This window comes from Scomber japonicus, chromosome 16 (assembly GCF_027409825.1).
Source record: "Scomber japonicus isolate fScoJap1 chromosome 16, fScoJap1.pri, whole genome shotgun sequence".
Lineage (NCBI taxonomy): Eukaryota > Metazoa > Chordata > Actinopteri > Scombriformes > Scombridae > Scomber > Scomber japonicus.
Window position 1 is genome coordinate 12,678,565 of NC_070593.1, and position 19,892 is coordinate 12,698,456.

The following is a 19,892-nucleotide window of genomic DNA, read 5'->3' on the forward strand; positions in this document are numbered from 1 at the left end:
AACCCTCCTCCGCTCTTACTCTTGACCACTAATAAAGAATATGGGTGTTTTTTTCCATCTGACATGTCTGTTATATATTTTCCAGACCCAAGAAACTGACGCTGAAGGGCTATAAGCAGTACTGGTGCACATTCAAAGATATCACAATTTCCTGTTACAAGAGTAAAGAGGAGTCACATGGGACACCTGCTCACCAAATGAATCTCAGAGGTGCAAACACACAAAAAGTGTCATTGCATGCTCGTATAAGAATATTTTATGTTGTTTTCTTCCTTGGTGGGGTGTGTCAAGGCTGGCTCTCACCTTTGACCTCCTCCACTCTGCTTTGTGGTTTCTGTGTAGGCTGTGAGGTAACTCCAGATGTTAACATCTCTGGTCAGAAATTCAACATCAAGTTGCTAATCCCTGTGGCCGACGGGATGAATGAGATCTGGCTTCGATGTGACACGGTAAGATTAAAGTTTAATACATCACTCCTATTAATGGAATGGCTTTATCAAATATCTTTATAAGTATTTAATTATGCATGTTTGACTTTTTCTTGCTCCAGGAGAAACAGTACGCTCACTGGATGGCTGCATGCCGCTTGGCCTCTAAAGGGAAGACCATGGCTGACAGTTCGTACAACTTGGAGGTCCAGAACATTCTGTCCTTCCTCAAGATGCAGCACATGAACCCCGACCCTCAGTTCATTGAACCCATCACCACCGATATCAACCCAGAATGCCTGGTGTCCCCACGCTATTTGAAGAAGTACAAGAACAAGCAGGTAAACCATGCAGGACAGAGGCCGCTCACGTTCCTTTATGGAGCTTTAACATATAACCTCTGAATGCACAGTAGGGTCTATTCACAGCAACGTGGAAAGTAAAGTGTGTGCTTACAAAGAGACAGAAAGAAGAAGGTAACTGTCTGCTCTAATATGTATTTTGTGGGAGCTTGTTTACTTGTTTGATGAGTTAGATTGCAGCAGCGTCTGATGCTTCCCAGATGGGCGCCTCCTGGCATCAGGATTGTCTTGCATTGGAATGTAGCCTCCCTCTACTCCCCCTCCTTAACTTTTCCTCCTCCTCCTCCCTCCACTCCTTCTCCCTGCCCTCTTCTGTACGAGGGGAAACCAGGACAGCGGACATCCAAACCACTCAACATGCTTACAGTAGAACTGCTCATATCAGACTGTAACAGATACTTTAAACTAGACAAAAGGACTTGAAAGATAGATATCTGTCCACTGGACTCGTTGGTTCTAAACACAACATTATGGGCTGGTCACAGCTGAGCGACTGTAGCAAGCCACCAACAGACATCTTAATAACCAGGTGTAACATTTAACCACTAAGAACGAATTAATCTGGAGGAAAATACTCCAGTGTGTTCAGAGGATTTGCATGTAAGCAATAGGCTGGTGCGTGTGTGTACTCTGGAACAGCTGAGTACACGGCTGCCATAGCTGTGTTAGTTGGGGATGGGGATGGAAGGGGGGAGGGGGGACTGCCTCCCATAGCTTACTCACCCAATCTGGTTTTGTTTACTGTAGTAGAAAAGTGGAATGTTGCTAGAGGGTTGGAGGGTGGTTGGGAGGGTGTTGGGTACTGTAAGTGATTACTCAGAAATGACCTGAAATATACTGGACGTCCAGAAAAAGACGTGGTCAGAGAGGAAAAAGTAGAAGTGTGTGAATGGATGTGAAACCTGAAATGATGGAAGAGATGGACAGAGGCGTGTCTCCCATATTCAGCTATTGAGATGGAAGTTCATCTATTATTGGAAGAGAAATTGTCTGATTTGTCTGACTCATGAGAAAGATGATTCAAGTTCTGTAAATGGTTGTCAACATTACTTGACTACAGTACTTTGTCTTTTTAGTATCCATTTCCAGGAAATGTGCTTATAACTCAGTCCTTTTGTCTCTGCTCAGTAACTCATATCTACAGTTGTAGCACCACACACTGTACTGTTAAAAGTAAGAATGACCAGAATTACAACACTACCCAATTCAAGTTTCCCTTCTCTCTCTGTATGTCTCCGTTTCTCCCTTTTTTAATGACTGGTCAGGAAAAAAAACCCCTTGAATATAAATGAGGTTAATAAACAAAAGAATATCTTGTGGTCAGACAGGCCAATCAGTTAGTTTTAAGGGCTTCTTTCAAGGGTTCCTTCATTAGCTATTCTGAAAACTAACATCATTCTGAGGTTTTCTGTACATACTGTAGTACGCTCAAGGATTGCTGTGCTGGATTTGAGCAGCTCATCATTTTAACCAACGTGAAACAGTAATTATTTTTGCTGGAAGTGGAAAAACTACAAATCCTACCAACGAGTATCAAAACCGCATTTGAGCTGCCTGAAAGTATTTGGTTGAAATGATAAGCTGCTCAAATGTCACTGTCCACTGACACATTTCCCTTCCAAAATGGACAGAAAACTTTAAATAACGACTAATGAAAGGTACCCTTTGTGGTGAAATACATTAACTGGCCGAGACGAGGGGAACAGATTCCAGCTTGCATTTAGGATTTAAAGGGGAATTAGCTTGGTGGGGTGTGTGCCCTGTCCACTGGTTCTGCGGTTCTTCCTGGCGTCGCTCCAGTCACACTCATAAGCCCACTCCTGATAGGGGGTATCCCCAGGCACAACATGAAAGAGAAGTTGCATATGTACAGTATATGTGTATGTGCTCATACTCGCTACACATGTGTACTCATGTAGTGGGCGTTCGGTGTCAGGAAATGAGCCGTGCCTGGGAATGTTGCGCGGGAAAAACTGTCTGGGAAAAGCCCCTTTGCTCAGTCATAGGCGGGCCCACCTTCCACCCCCCTATAAACTGGACTTCCTGTTGCCAGACTGATCCCAGGAGACTTCCGTGCCGCAGATCCTAGCGGATACACACACAGAGGAATTTTTAGATTACTCGGAGCAGAACTTCTGACCAAACCTATACATTTACATAAGAGGAAACACGATAAACACACGATAATAGACTCCTGGGGGTTGGGGACATGGCACTCCTACATATTGGTGCTGCCACATTCTGACACTTGATACACATCGCCATCTTGTGGATGGAAGAGGAGTTACAGAGAATTCCTGTAAATACTTAGCAGACTAAGCATTATCTAGAGATGAAAAAAATCTAATTCTGCATGACCCCTCAGCCACTCTCCCTGCTTTGCTTCTTTTATTACAATTGTGGCCTCCTGCTTTGTTGTTTTGGATCTTTCCTCCCTCAACATTGATCTTACTTGCTTGTTCACTTTGTCCAATCTCCCCATCTCTCCTCTCCCCTTGTATGCATCTCATTCATTCCTCTGTGTCCATGTCCATCTCCCTCCCCACCTCCCCCTCTTCAGCCAGGCTATATCAGGGATTTGGTAAGTTAAAGCTGTGTGTCCACTGGGTGCCTTTATGCCTTTTTTAGATATGTGCATGACTGTGTTAAACTCTGATCTCTTTATGTGTCTGGATTACCTCACATAACAGTACATAGCTGTGTGATGTATTGTTGTCTGATAGTCATAGTAGAATAGATAGTTTGTCCTTAGCTCTAACATTTTCTCAAGGGACCGTAAGACAAGCAAAAAACACAAAATAATGGAGCATCTTTGTTGTGTGTATTATTAAAATAAATCCTTTAAATTACAATGAGATATTCAGTAAAGTGAATGGGCCATGTGGGTGTTTTTGCTTGTTTTAACCCATTTAACACCAATACGTGTTATTACTTATCTGCCAATCATTATCAACGCCAAGTTTGGCGAATGCTTTAATGTGTTTTTGAATATGTGTTTTACTTCTCTCATAGCTACTGATTTCAGCTTAATGTCTGTATCAATCTATGAAAAGCAGAGACTAGAAACTTACTGAAGGTCATTAATCCATCACAGTGAAAATGATGTTATTTTATTGTTATACAGTTGATCCTGCTGAAGCTCTTTCATTGCTACAGAGCAGCTGCAGCATATAAGACTTGACTTACTAAACATGCGGAAATGATCAACTACATGGATTAAATTCTGATCTCCTCTAACTGGGTTGGCAAAATAAAAAAGCAACATGGAAGTAGCTGTGATGGATTACTTTTTAAAGAACGTTCCAAGTAGCTGTGGTCATAATGTTGGCTGATTTTTCAAACTGCTCTCAAATAAACTGACCAACCGGGAATAAAACTGCATTCATAAATATGAAAGGCTTTCAAAAATGGACAGTAGGAAGTAAGTATCCAGACAGAGATGACAGACTCCTCTTCTTGGACAGCAGATGTCTCTGTTGCTCACCTCATCCGGTTGAATTAGTCGATAAAATATGTTCTTGTGGCCTAAAAGTGGATTTCAGTACAGGAGGGAAATAAACACATACATGCTTACTTGCACAGGTTGGAAGCTTCCCTTGGCTCACTAATCTTAGTCTAGGTCCTCAGTTTGCTCAAAGGATTATATTTGTTTGTCTGTTTTGTAGCTTTGTGAAATAGACTTATCCTGAGATATCTCTCTGGCTATTGGCTGACTCTGTGTGCCCTGTGGGCTTTATGGAGCTGGCCACAGCTTGTTTATGCATTGGGTGTGTTTGGATTTGGGCAGTTAGAGCGTGGTGATGGGATACATTTGTTTATGGTGGGGAATTTAGTGTTAAGTCATGGGACCATATTGGAAAGTGATATGTGTTAATGTGTGCTTGTTTATTTGCCAGATTTCAGCCCGGATCCTTGAAGCCCACCAGAACGTGGCCCAGATGAGTCTCATTGAGGCCAAGATGCGCTTCATCCAGGCGTGGCAGTCCCTGCCGGAGTTTGGAATCACTCATTTCCTCGCCAAGTAAGTTTGGTCACAGATAACTGAAGTTCTGTAAATCTCTGATGGGTCTTAAGACTTACAGTGTATTCACAAAGTATTGACCCCTCTACTTTTTCATATTTATTGTTAGTCTTATGCTGAAATCATTTAAATTCATTTTTCCCTCATCAATCTAAATTCGATACCCCATGACAAAATGAAAACATAATTTTAAAAATTTTACAAATGTATGGAAAAGGAACAGATGATATATCACATTGGCACAGATCTGGGAAAGGCTACAAAAACATTTATGCTGCATTGAAGGTTCACAAGAGAGAGAGAGAAGTTTGGAAGTACCAGAATTCTTCCTAGAGCTGGCCGCCGCACCAAGCTGAGCAATTGAGGCAGAAGGCCCTTAGTAAGAGAGGTGACCAAGAACCTAATGGCAGAGTTCCATAGAACCTGTATGGAGGTGGGAGAAACTTCCAGAGCAACCATCACTGCAACACTCCACCAATCTGGGCTTTATGGCAGCGTGAACAAACAGAAACTTCTCCTCAGTGAAAGACATAGGAAAGTCCTCTTGGAGTTTACAAAATAAAGCCCTTAAAGGACTCTCAGACTGTCAGAAGCAAAAATAGTCTGATGAGAGCTAGATTGAACTATTTGGCCTCAATTCTAAGCATCATTTCTGGAGGAAAGCAGGCACCGCTCATCACCTGCTTAAAACCCCAACGATGAAGCACAGTGGTGGCAGCATCATGCTATGAGGATGCTTTTCAGCAGCAGTGACAAGACTCAATTGCACATCTCTGGAGAGACCTGAAAATGACTGTCCACCGATGGACCCCATCCAACCTGACAGAGCTTTACTGAGTGAAGGGTGGGAATATCAATGTGATTTCAGTTTTATAAATTTACAAACATTTTTTAAAATCCTGTTTTCATTATGGGGTATTGAGCATAGATTGATGAAGGGGAAAGATATTAAAATGGGTCTGAATACTTTCTGGATGCACCATATCTCGATCACCCGCTGTCTTGGTTCTATGTGCTGACAGTGAGTCATTTTACCATTCAATCCTCTTTCAATACACTTTCATTTCATCTCACAATGGATTCTACTGTTCTTCTCTGCAGGTTCCAGGGAGTAAAGCGAGAGGAGCTGATTGGTATCACTTACAACCGTTTGATCCGGATGGACCCCAATGCTGGAGATGCTATCAAAACCTGGCGTTTCAGCAATATGAAGCAGTGGAATGTCAACTGGGAGATCAAGATGGTAGGGAACGTATAGAATGTAGCAGTTTCATATCATAGTTTTGTATTTTTTGGAAAAGAACTATTTCTTACAGTTAATTTGTTTCCCTGATATGAACAGAAACAATCCAAAGTTAGTTATTAATATCTACAGTTCAAGCAAACTCTTCCACATAACTGGAAATCAATTGATCAGACTTTACTTACAATAATACTGCTTAATGAAGATTTGGTAGCGTTACAAAAAGCCCTTACAGTTAATTGAAGTTACTTCTGACATGATGACTGATGTGCTCTGTGTGCTTAGGTGACCGTGGAATTTGCAGATGAACCCAGTCTGTCGTTCGTCTGCGCCGAGGTCGACTGTAAAGTGGTCCACGAATTCATCGGTGGCTACATCTTCCTGTCCACGCGTGCCAAGGACCAGAACGAGTCTCTAGACGAGGAGATGTTCTATAAGCTGACCAGCGGCTGGGTGTGAGCTGCCTCAAACCAGCAGGGGTCAGTGATTGCAGGCCAGGGGCCAGGAGGGGAGTGTCAGGGAGGTGCAGTGGGAGGGGGGGATGGGTGGAACCACATTGTATGTATGGGTTTATTTTATTGTACTATTTCTCAGTCTTTTTTAATTGTTTGGAGCTGTGCTGAAGAATCCAGAGCAGCACCACTGTTGCCATGGTTGACACAGTTTTTTTTATTGTTTGGGGTTTTTTGCATTAACGCTGACAAAGGTAATTTGTTAAAATACTAATATTCTGGTGAATGCAGTCCAGAAGAACTTTGAACCTAAACTCCTGTGGTTGAGCAGAAGCCTTACACAAACTTGAACCAGGAAGCTTGCCTGTTTTTTTTTCTCCTGCAAACCGCCTGCCTCCTCTCCTCCTGGACTGATGGCCATCAACTTAACGTCCATGACAACCCTTTAAAACACCAGATTTAATCCCAAAGATCTTTTTTCCCCCCCTCTATTCCTCTCTATCACTGTCTTCTTCTCTCTTCTAGTACTGGACTAAAAGAGCTGGCATTAAATTGTCAGCTAAAACATTTTGTGATTATAGTGCCACAGATACCTACAGTTTTATCAAATTATTTATCTGAAAAGGTGGACATCATCAGAGTCCAGTCAAAAAGGGTATCTTGTATAAACAATTGTGGTGGCTGATTGCAGCACTGTGTGTCCATCCTATCCACTCTAATGAAGGGTTTAATCTTTTTGAAGTCACATGTAAGCACTTCGACAGTATACAGTCCTGTTTATGAAATAAGCTGTTGTTAAATTTGCTTTTGTTGTCTGTCTTTGTTTGCTGTGTTCCATCAGAGCTTGTCCACAGTAGTTGTTACTCGAGTCTCCTCATGTCCTAGTCTGTCCATTGAATTGCCTCTTCTCTTTTGAAAATTGCATTAGCTGACAGGTCGAACATTGAGAAGTCTAAGTTTTGTTTTGATGGAAGAAAATGGTGAGCTTGAGCTAAGGAAACGCACTACAGTTCAGTGCTCTGGGATGAGTGTCCTGTGAGTTTGAAAAATCTGATTTCCAACTGACCTAAATGTCTTTGCTGCAAAAATGTCCATCCCACCAAAAATGTAGTGTAGTATTCAGTCTGTCTAGTGTTCCTGAAAACAAGATTTCTTTCTTTTAAAAAGCTTTTGGTTGTGGGTACGTTGAACTAAGATACTTACTAATGTCACAATGTATCATAAAGACAGGTTTTGGAGAAGGTTTGTGTGTATTTAAGATGTTTCGTCCCATTGGCAGATTTTTACGCTTGGTTTTAAAAAAATATATATTTAAAGACTTAACTAAATGACTTTTCAAGATGGACATGTCCATTTATTGTTTCCAAATTTAAGACAGTCCACTGCTAAAAGGAGGGATTTTCATCTTCTGATCTGGAAATGCATTTAAAAATCATGTGCCAAAGTGCATTAATATTCTCAAACACGCCTGTTGTAAGTTGCCAGATCTCTACAGTATATTTGGAATTGCATCAAGGGATTTGAACCCCTCACATCTCTTTGCTTAGTGCATGTACACTACATAACAGGGGGATACTAGTACTTTACTTTATTGCCATTCTGTTTCTCACACCATATAGTATTATTATTGTTATTATTATTATTTTATTATTATTATTATTATTATTGTTATTATTATCATCATCATCATAATTTTTATCATTACACACCAGCAAAAGGTCACAGAGTTTGAAGAATGAATATGCAAACTTTTTTTCCCCCTCTGTCCTCAGTATGAAGGATCAGGAAATGAAGTATTATTTTTTGTAACTAATGTAAAAACACAGGTTTTATAGAATTGTACAGTTTTTTTTCTGCTTTTTGGGGGTTCGGAAGTTTTCTTTGTTCTTTTTGTTGTTGTTGTTTTTTCCTTTTTTCAGAAAAGAGGGGGGGAAGCCATCTGTCAACATGTGTAGTATTCAGAATTGTGCCTGCTTATGTTGTCTTACTGAGTTTTCAGATGAAGATAAATATGAATATATATGAAGATAACACTAGTCTCAAACTCCAGGTTTGATTAATATGTTTGTCGAGTACATATTATAATTTTTTTTTTTTTCAAAAAATACAGATACATATGCCTTTTCAATGTGCTGCTTTTTTCTTTCATTTTAGCTTTGTTTCTTCTATTCAGCCATTTGTGGCTGATTATGTCCATTTGAGGCCCGAGTCACATTTTTAGCTCATTCTTTGAACCGACAGTGATACTCTATATGCGTTTTTGCTGCAAATTGAATTTCCTCAGCGCCTTTTTAAAATACTTCACTTACTTCGTCTGGTTTTGTCACAACTGAAGTATTTCATTTAATAATGTCCATATGAAGGAAGCCCCCTCCCCTTTGCCCCCCAGATTGTTTAAACTCTGGAGTTTGAGACAAATCAGCAAAAATGAACAGAGCTAAGAGAAAACCAAGCCTAGTCTATGTTTTTTTTTCTCTGATGTTTTTGTTTGCCTCCAGTGTCGAGAGCAGCAGTGCATGTCCTGCTGCTCTGTTTTCTGACTGTAAAAAATGCATTTATTTTAAAAAATAAAAAGTAATTTTTATTTAAACTGTGTTCTGTAGTCTGCATCATTTACCACAGGACATAATGTGATGTCTCAGTTAATTTAAGACATGGGTCTGTGTGAGTTGTCTTAATGCTAACTACAGTCTTCACATGAACACAGGTGTCAAGAAACAGCATCTTGAACTTGATGCATGGGTTGACATTGATGTGTTGGTTCATGTTACTGAAGTAATGCAGTTAGGTGAAAGTGGCATTCACAATTGGATGCCTGGTGGGGTAGAAGCCTGGATTTTTGCGGGGTTGTCTTACAGATATATATTCCTTAATTACGAAACATGAATAAGATAGACATTGTAATTGCTGTGACATACAGATAAACCTGCAATAATAGAGAACAAGGCGTACTTTAACATCAGCCTGAAAGGTTTGTCTCAAGATAATGTATAGAAATGTCAAGTTTAGGACCTCAGGTTGCACCTCAGGCATGATTACTTGACCATGAAGACCTACACCACCTCCACAAGTATTCATGTGCACTAGTTCTGTTTCTCCACCGGGGGGCAGTGCCTCACCACCTGTACTCTTCACCACAGTTTGGTCCTCAGTGCTTTCTAAACTTCTTTCCCCAAATCTTTTTCCCAAATCTTTTACCTGACATCCCAGCAGAAACCAAGTGCCAGATTGAGGAGGAGATTAGATCTGAGAATGCCTGCAGAGGGTCTGTCTATTTGCAGGCTTTTTCCCGTTCCCCTATAGTGGCACCACACACATCCGTCTGTCACCTGCAGGGAGGCTTGGGGATAGATTTGGAGGTGTTAGTGGCCATGATAACTGAGAGGATGCTCACACCACCTGATACCGACAGTATTATAATATAGAATGGCAGCATGGGTTAAATAAAGTTTTTTTTTTTTTTTATAAAGATGCTTGATGATTATGATTGTGAGCAAAGGTGACAGTTTAAAAGTTGGATCCAGCACAGTTCATGTACTTTATTACATGATGTGTCAGGAATGCTATGGCATTGAATCAATCTTCTCTGCAGACACTTTGGCCTTGACACTTTTTCACCCTCAAGTCAGTTGTGAGGTCACAATGAGCTGTGCATCGTCCCAGCGAGAACAATGAATTGAATTCTGCAAGAACATCCTGTTCATGTCGAAGATGGGTATTGAACCAACACCTAAAGAGTAGATTCACAATTTTTAAGTCACTTTTAAAACAATACTCACATATCCAATTGAACATTGTAGTAACAATGTAGCTTCCTCCTGTTCAAAGTGACCAATACAAGGATCCCACCATTCCTACTTTCAATGTAAGTGATGGGGGACAAAGTCCACAAGCCCCCTCCTGTGCAAAAATGTATTGAAAAGTTAATTTGAAGCTTTAACCACCCAAATTAGTCAAATCAAATCAAATTCTTTCAAAGTTACTGTAATTTTAGTGTGAAATTAAAATCCTTTGCTACTATAACTGCAACTAAACAGGAAAATATTGTTTGGGGAAACACAAAGAGGGAAGTCTATGCTAAAAATAGTGTGACTGTAAGATATGAACTATATTTGACACACTCAAACATCATAAGCTTTAGATAGACTTGAATTATTGTTTCTTCAAACAAGGACAGTGGATTTTGTCCCCTATCACTTACATAGTAAGCATGTTTGAAGGGTCATTTTAATAGTCTGTATGAGCAGAAGGAATGATTACAGCAAGAAAAACCTATTTCAGTGTTCATTTCGCCACAAGACTGTTGTTTTAACACAAAGTTAAACATAATTCTTTAAATTAGTGGGTTTGACTGCAGTAATTTGTGAGAAACCCGCTGATGCAAATCTAGACACATTTGTAGATGGGATTAAGACATGGATCTACACCTCTGTTATTATTCTCCTGTCTGTCTCCCACCCACCCAGCCACCTCCTCTCCTGCCTCTGATGTTCCCTATATAGCCTGTACTCCAGTGGGATCTGGCCTATTGTGTTCACAGTGTGTATGGGAAGTAGAGATATCTCAATGGTGGCTCCACCTAGTGACGTGGAATTCCACAGCTCTCCCTTGGGAGGACAGGGTGGATGACGATCTCGATGTGACAGAAGAAACATTGGGAGATGACATTTATAGACTGTGCTGCTTGCGAAACAATTAAAATGCAGGAAGTAGAAGCATAAAAGAAACAACACAATGCATGGAGCAGAGCAGCACCTGTTGCTATTCAAGTAGAAGCTTTCTGTATAGCTCAGATTTAAGGAAGTGTTGCTCTGCTTTCCTCATTCCTGATGTTCACAGAGGGTTAAAGTCATTGTTATTGCACAGAGAGCTCTCTTTAGGAAAGTGCCTCTGACATTCACCTCTCTTGCCTGCAGTGAATGGAGTGTCATAGATAATGCCAGCCATGGCAGCAGATGTGCTGATAAGCTGGTTTCAGGTGAGCTTTGAAATTCCCTCGAAGAAAGGTCTCTCTTTTCCCTTCAGAGCAGTGTTTTGACCTTGTCTAGATCAGCTGGCTTATATTCTCTTCTAACGGCAGTCACCAACTGCCAAGAAGTAATTGTCAGAGCATATGTCATGGTGGCTGGAGGTTAAAACACCTGCTGCAAAGATTATAGAAAGTACTGAGATCCTACAGGTTTTCACACTGTGCTCTGCTATTTCTCCTTAAAAGGAAATATTTTTGGTAAATGTGCTTATTGGCTTTATGACCTTGAGTTGAATGAGAAGATTGATACCAGAAATATTTCATCCAAAGGTAACAAATTCCATGTATCAGCACCTCTAAGGCTCACAAGATGTTGCTGTTTGTTTAATTTGTACCAAAAAAAAACATGTCAATACAACAGTTTGACATTTATGTGGAGAATATGTGCTGGACTATTTTTTGTCCAGAACGATTAATATCCATTAACCTTCTGGAGTTTCCACTGGTTCCATGGCAACTCTTCTCATCTAACACTTTGCAGGAAGTGGAAACTTTCAGACTTTTCCTTTAATTTCACTATAAAAGGACTCAGTCTATACACATTTAGTTAATGTTTTTCAGCATAATTCAGAGCCTTAGCTATTTGGATTCGTAAATCAACAGCAAATTGCATAAACTTCACTAAATAGTCTGTGTGTGTGTGTGTGTGTGTGTGTGTGTGTGTGTGTGTGTGTGTGTGTGTGTGTGTTTGTTTGTGTCTGTGTCTGGGAGCTTGCACTGCTCAGACTATTTTTTAATCTTTGCTGGAAAAATTAATTTAGCGTTGAGAAAAATCCGGTTCACTTTAGAAGGTGGGGGGAAAGTGTACGTTTCGTCATCTTTTTCCAGTCCCTTCCATTTAGAAAAACTCCAAAACATAAACAATATAACATCTACACAACATGCAACGTCACTACAGTGTAAGGGCTTGACCTCTTTATTCACGTATCAAGGCGTATCAAAAAAAAAAAGAAAAAAGAAAAATACGCCCTAAAAAGAACTCACATATGTTATTGCCATTATCTTGCACAGTTCAGTGTAGATATGTTTCCATGGAAAAGGTTTGGTCTCGGCTAAACACTGAAGCGTGCCAGGACTTTCATCTTGATGTCATCAATTACAGTCTGGACCTGCAGTTTAACTTTAAAGGCTCTATGAAAACATATGTTCTGGTCAATGCTCTGTGTGGTTCAAAGGCTATAATAACAATCCTACAGTACAATCCTACAAATCATGTTCATTATTGCTGTCAATTAATCCACACAAAGTTTTTCCTGTTGAGTTAACCTGTTGTTCAGACAGCACAATCCTTTTAGATAACTTGGAAGGAAAAACTGTCAAATAGTCTTAAGGAGCTGACGTATTGATCACTGTGTTTATCAGTGAGTCACACACTGGAAGTAGTTCTATTCATGGCTACAAAAGAATCTCTCACCTATTGTTTTCATAGTGGAAACATAAAAATGATTGAATGCATTACATCAGTTGGATGAGTAGTGGAAGCCTAAGGTCATCCACCTGGTTAGCCTTGCATTGTGGTCCAGGACATCATGCATGCAGTTGTGTTAATAATAAACATGTCATTAAAGTCTCAGGGCTGACCCATAGGGTGTCCTCTCAGCTGATGAGGTCATGTCACATGGTGTTTATAGAGCTGACATGGGCCTGTTGTGAGCCAAGTTGCTTGCATCATCACTTTCTAAACAGCACGCAAGAATTGTATGGTCATGTATATACAAGCATACACAAACTGCAATAGGCTTTTTGTGTGTGTAATAAATGACGGTTAAAGCTACAGATGTTGTGTATTCCAGCTCATGTAACATTTCAAGTTGAATCTTCTTTCGGGCTTTTTGCTGCAGGAGTCTTTTCTAAAGTAATCTACTTCTCCCCCAGGGACCTTTTGGCTTTAAGCACAGTTGCACTAAATTGGGTAATTTGCATCGCCTCGCTCACTAAAAAACCTGTTTTGTGTTGCTAAATCTTGTTTTTCCAGTAAATGCAATTTAAAGGGCTGTCGCTGTTAACAAATACATATATCTGGAACAAACAGACAAGTGTTACATTACCTTTTTCTTTCAGTTGTTTTGTGATGGTGGTGGTGGAGGAACCTGTCTTTGCCTGAGGCATGAGTCTGAGTCTGCAGACATGTCCTGGGAGATATTTTGTCAAAATCATAACACCGCCAGAATCAACTCGAATTCTGCTTCGAAAAAACTATTCAAAGATGCACAGAGAGGCTGCAATGGGACACCAGGGGCATATCGATGAAGGCATTTGATTTGGTATGAATTATGCCTTAGTGCAAGATGTTTAGATAATGCAGGTGTTTATAAACCGTTCACCTTTGAGGACCTCACTGATGCTTTCTCTCTCAGTTTCAGCTGCCATTTTATTACCTGAATTTGCTCCCAAGTGTTCCAATATATGAAGATATAATAAGAAATAAATCTGTATTAATCTCAAAGTCCCAGAGCTTCCCAGTGTTCATGTCTGCATCCCTGCCATGTTATCTGCCTGTGGCGTTATGGACATGACAGTACCACACTTGCCCTGTCAACAATAAAGACCGAATTGAACTTGCAAAGTGGAATTGGCTCCTTTGTTTTACCCAGAGGGCTCTGCTCATTGATCGGCTAAATTAGCTGCTTTTGACTGTTATCTGGCAAATGACAAGATAAGAGGAAGAGAGTGGATGGGTTACTGGGAGGCAGGCGAGAAGACCTAAGCACAGACCCATAATAACGTTTCCAATTCTGCATTTATAAATGAAGATACATGGTGTATAAGAGACTTAAAGGGTCATATTGAAGAGTGGGTGATTCTAATTAGTCTTTTGGGTGTCCTAATCCTTTAAAAAGACAGAGGTTACTTCATGTATTGAGAAATAGCACACAAAACTACAGCAGCCGCACATACACACCCATCATTCATCTGTCTGACTACAATGATAAAGATGAATGGAGTTTGTGGAGGCTAATGGTGTGTGGCTCCATTACAGAGTCTTTTGCCCAGTGAGATGCTCTGAAATCTGACTTCAGCACACCCCAGAGTATTAACTTTGATTTAGGATGTCTTCTTCCTCACTCCTGAGTTAAGCTTCTGCCTGTAGGCAGAGTCAGATGAAATGTTTCTACAGTGTTGGCACAAGACACAATACTGTAGCAGATAAGGGTGAAACACATCTCACAGTTGAAGTGTTATGCATTCCACATTGTGTTTTCTTTGTACGCTGTAATGAAGCAGCTGTAGGATTGTTGACTATTTCCACTTTAACTGTCCTGTGATCCTGATTCTTTCTGATGAGTCACCAAAACTGGACCATTTTATTTATAGGGATTTATTAATTTAGTGTTAATTGCATTGCTAGAAAATTTAAATTGCAATGTCAAGTTGATATGAATTTCCTGATGTGTTTCTAGCACCTTTTTACGTAACAGCTCTTTTTTCATCTATCTTTCTTTTCAACTTCACTGATCTTCAATAGCTTCATGGTTGAAGTGATACAGCATGTCTCTTTTTATTCTTGCTACAAATTGACAGTAAAAAGGAGAGGGAAAGCACAAATTGGCTCAGGATGAAGATGAGATACCTCGCTGCAGGTTAAAAAGTCAAGTTCTGTTGAAGATAATATTGTAAGATTAGCGAGACCTCCTTTCCCTCATAACAGTATGAATTTAATTAAATATTGATCTTTAACTGAATGCATTGATTAGACAACCATCTTTTTATTAGTAATGTAGAATTACAACAAGCACTAATGGCAAATTTCTTTGCTATATTTCTATAACGCAACAAAGCAGCAATGATTGATCTAAGTGTGACAACCATTGCTTGATGCTGGCATATGATGGATGGTTGGCATCTGCTTTAAATCTAATTAAAGTGGCTGTCTATGCCAAAGGAATTTTCCTATGACTGCCCCCAAAATTCACACTTAAGTTAAGCAAAACCATCATCGAAAATGACGGCTGCATAAGCAGTATGATATCATTGGGATCATTTTTAAGGACTGACAGCAGTGACTCAAAGGTCATGTGGATAATTTCTATAATCCTTCTGACAACCATTGTCCCAGAATGAATCATTGTAAAATGAATATGCCTTAGAAAGTATCTAATAGGCATAAAAAGTTCTGCACAAAGGAGAGTTCTCTGCAAAAGCTTGTTTGTATTTCCATGCTACACTGAACCCAATTCTGCATGCAACAAAAGTGCTTGATTAGTCCAGGTGTATTCAAGCTGATGCTGATTACCAGAGGATTTAAACAACAATGCACTCAAGCATATAAAGCTAATTGAACATGAAAAATGGACAAGATTCATGCAGAAAGATAATACAGTAAAGCAAGACAATGTCTTAAAAACCACAGAGAAGTTCACAGGCAGGGTGCTTGTGTGTCTAATGGGATTGGATAGGGGTCACATGTGAGAGATATTCTATCAGGCACTTGAAGGTAAAATCAATACCAGATCCAACGAGTAAATATTTTCTTATTTCACACTACCTAAAGATTATCAAAGTGGATTGTTACACTTGACTTGGTTCGATAATGCGAAATGTGCATGAAGAGTGCAGCAAAGAGCCGAAGAGTGCACTCACAGATTCTGCACTTGACAAGTGAAAACTAAACAAGAGGCTTCGGACATCCCCTCTTCTTATAAACACACGGTTCACCTCCATGAATCCAAATGGAGAGTGGGGAGTTACAAGAAAAAAATACAAAAGTAATCTGATGAAAGAAAATCAAACTTACTCTGCTTGATATTCTCTACTTGGCACAAAGACGCACATAAAATCTCAAATGAAACTCACGCAATGTGCACACACACACACACACTTTTTGAAGTAATATATGCAAGTCAGCTAGACCACAATAAGACTTGTTTTTCTCCCTAGTGAGCTCTCATGCAGCTCTGTAACCAGTGTCTCATGTGTGTTTTTCATCCCTCACACTGTGCAGAGTAAACAACCAACCACATGAATTCAGTGTTTGATTAGTGCAGCAGAGAGACAGAGAAAGAAAAAATGGAGACAGAGAGTGTATTGGGGAGTGTGTGAGTGTATGGCAACCATCTGGCCATGTGGGGAGATGAGAGGCAACCGTTCCATTCCTCGTCAAATCGTCAAATCTCCATGTTTACCCTGCTCACCATGGGGACTGAGGCACCTAGTTCTCCCTAATCCAACACAGCACCGGGTGTAACACCACGGGCTGGAAGGATGTTTATGTTTTCCAGGATTTTGCTGGGAGGAATGGAGGGTGCACAGGGGGGAGAGAGAGGAGGGGGGGGAAAGGATGGAGCCAAGGGAGAAGCAGTGCTAGGTAGAGCTCTCTGATAGTAGCTCTTGCCTCCTGTGGAAGTGTTTTAATGATGGAAAACATTGTATACAAGAAGAGGGAAAGTCACTTATTAACCTCTCAACCTCATAGATTCTTTGGTGGGTCATTCATTACAGGCTCCTGTTATGTATATGAGCTCATTTCCAGACCACACAATTTTGCATTTAATGTAAAGGGGAAGCCATCAAAAAAAGGAATGAGGTGTCTGGGGATTAAATATGTCCCTGACTTTAAGTATGAAATATGTGTATAAAATGATGCACATATATCATCTGATTTTTTCCGTTTAATGCAATGCTCAGGCTAAAAAAAATCAAACTTGAATTTGAGTATTATTGCTCATACTGTATGTAAGAATGATTAAGCACTGCAACACACAGATACAGAAGGCAATGCTTTGTATTGTTTAATTATTGTGTCTAAATGCATGCTAAATAGAATTCACAAGCACATATACCAAAAATAGCTTTTCCATTTCCATCTCCCAAAAATTCCAGTCCTATAACACATCTCGGAAACTTCCAGCCATGCTAGCAAAGTCTGGAAAGATGTTTTGGTCTCTGTGGTGTGTCATGCATCCAAAACCCAACTTCAGCACTGAACTGAGCAATAAGCAGCGCAGCATCAAGCTTTCAACATATTTTTTGGGTCATCACTCTCCAGTCTGTTATTAAGACTGGCAGTACCGTACAAACCTAGAATCGGTTCAGAGTTTCACCTCTTTCATCAGAGCAAATTGTCAGTCGATCCCCCAAGAGACTCAGCTGCCTGAATTCCCAAACTCACCAGCAGGAAACAGCTAATGCCCTTTTAACCCTCCCTGGTTGTGTGTGCTGCATGTGTGTGTTACCCCCCCACCCCCCTTTTTTTTTTTTGGCCACTGGCTCTTTTTTCCCTCAATCAGGAAAAAGTGACTCATTACTCCGAAAGTGTTTGCTCATGTAGGGGAGCAAAAAGGTACAGTTCTGTCATCTAGCACTGTATCCAATACCTTCTTGTTGCTGTCCAAGAGGCCTCACGGCTGTAGCAGTAAAACTTTCTGCTCTGGATCCAAATTTAAACTCAACAGGAGTGCTTGTGTAAATCAAAACTGGATTGTCTGAAGGTAAGCGTAAAAAAATGTCCCTTAAGACTCAGAAATCATTTTTCAATTCTAAATTCTTGAAACGAACTACTTCCACATGGTGTACCAGATGGTTGAGCAGCTTGCTGTAGTGTGGAATCGAGAAGCCAGACAAACTGTAATTTGATCTGAAAGAAGCTTCAAGGGCTGAAGAAGTAAGGAACATTCATTTTTGATTGTTGGTGTGTGCCAACTGCCAAGTACATTTTTGTTTTTTTCCCTGCATGGATTAGGGAATAATTTGTCTGGAAACATTTGTTGTTTTCAGAGTGATAGTAAATACATTTTATTCATAAGTAAAAAAAAACTGAGAGACATCTGCCATTAATATAGTTGGTCTTACGAACTTGCAAAAACCTTGTCGGGAGACTAAAAGCGTGCAAAGTGTTTTCAATGACATTTTGGAAGCTGGAGAAATGAGAAACATTCATATTATATTACCTGACTGTTGTTTGTCATACACAAGTGAATGTGTTTATCTTTTATCATGACCTTTTCTAGTTGACCCAAGCAGTACAACTGGTCACCTGCTTATCATGACAAATAATAATGGCTTAAATGCTCATGGTTTCCAACTGCAACATGTTAATGATCAGCTGCAGAGACCCAGAGGCAATAAACAGAAGCACATTAAACTTGAACTATCTCAGACAAGGCAGTGGTGGTTCCTCCAAGTCTGTTCAAAATGAAGACAGAGATTATAAAAGAAGCCAAATCTATCAGGAGAGGAATTAGGGAATTTGAATTGACTCACAACCAGCCAAGCACAACATTAGATAGACACAACCATACACACATTCACAGACAGAGAGACAGACAGACAGACAGACAGACAGACAGACAGACAGACAGACAGACAGACAGACAGACAGACAGACACACACACACACACACACATACACAGTTTCCCACTGCCTCTGTGTGTAAATTCCCAAGGAACAGATTTCTGTTGGCATGGCTGTAGAAACAAAAGATGGTGGTCAACAGCTGCTGGCTGTTTAGGACAGTCATGAACACTGACACCTCCTACACATAGCTGTGTGCTGTTGGAAAATATTCAGGTAGTGTAGGCCTGTCTAAACAAGTAATTCGCAGAAGTTAGACCACTTTTTTTTTCATTATGACCTCAGGGCTTTTCTCATTTAGTTCTTGTGTGGGAAACCTACAGTGCCAGAGATATTTAAGGCTTGAGTTACAGAGATAAGAAAACGTACAGTAACCTCCTCAAATAGTGTAGGAATATCCAAACAAGTAATTCCTTGTTTTTATGGTACCTTAGACACACACACACACACACACACACACACACACACACACACACACACACACACACACACACACACACAGGATTTTGGCCTCAATCACTTATTGCATTGAAAGCCCATTTGAAGGGGATATTTTAATGGTCAGTATGAATGGGAGGAATGATTACATTGAAACCTCTTTTTCCACTTTAATCTAATATATAAGATTATAAAAATCACTGTTAAGACTACTGCAGCCTACATTGGGTTGGGAAGGCGTGTCTAAAAAAGTAGGCAAAGTCAAATTTTATTTTCCAGTAGTGACTTCTGGAAATTAATATTGATTCATTTATTGGGGGAGCTCACTATAATAAGATATAAGGGAGTCACAGAGACAGGGTGATGAACACCATTTATTATTATTTTACCCACCAAAGTCTGTAAAATCCCAGTGAGTACTTCAAGTCAAGTTCAAGACGTGTCGAATTGTAAAAATTCAAATAAATGAAGCTATTTTTATGGTGATCTTCGACAATGTCATAATAATTGTTCACACTGTGGGAAGGCTGCTGTATAGAAATATTCTGTCACAGAGACTAGGTGATTAAAAATGATTACATATGACTTTTGCCACTATTATAGTCCAACAGTTGCTGAAACTATCATT

General features: G+C 40.0%; 2 protein-coding genes across 6 annotated transcripts in view; both read left to right on the top strand.

Annotated features, from left to right (window-relative positions):
• Positions 1–9,096, top strand: part of fermt2 (FERM domain containing kindlin 2) — a 39,619-nt gene extending 30,523 nt beyond the window's left edge. The window contains exons 10-16 of one of the 2 annotated variants that reach the window (XM_053335382.1): positions 86–210; positions 343–449; positions 551–769; positions 3,351–3,371; positions 4,687–4,811; positions 5,913–6,054; positions 6,340–9,096. In XM_053335382.1, the coding sequence (XP_053191357.1) occupies positions 86–210; positions 343–449; positions 551–769; positions 3,351–3,371; positions 4,687–4,811; positions 5,913–6,054; positions 6,340–6,513 (913 nt within the window). In that variant the 3' untranslated portion in view covers positions 6,514–9,096. The remainder of the gene's footprint in view (positions 1–85; positions 211–342; positions 450–550; positions 770–3,350; positions 3,372–4,686; positions 4,812–5,912; positions 6,055–6,339) is intronic. The other variant, XM_053335383.1, reaches the window with a different exon arrangement.
• An 8,699-nt stretch (positions 9,097–17,795) lies between these two features.
• stxbp6 (syntaxin binding protein 6 (amisyn)) overlaps positions 17,796–19,892 on the top strand; it is a 190,686-nt gene continuing 188,589 nt past the window's right edge. For 3 of the 4 annotated variants that reach the window (XR_008323096.1, XM_053336033.1, XM_053336030.1), the window contains exon 1: positions 17,796–17,963. The gene's annotated coding sequence lies outside the window, so the exon portion shown is untranslated. Of the gene's footprint in view, positions 17,964–18,051; positions 18,137–19,892 lie in introns of all 4 variants that reach the window. The other variant, XM_053336031.1, reaches the window with a different exon arrangement.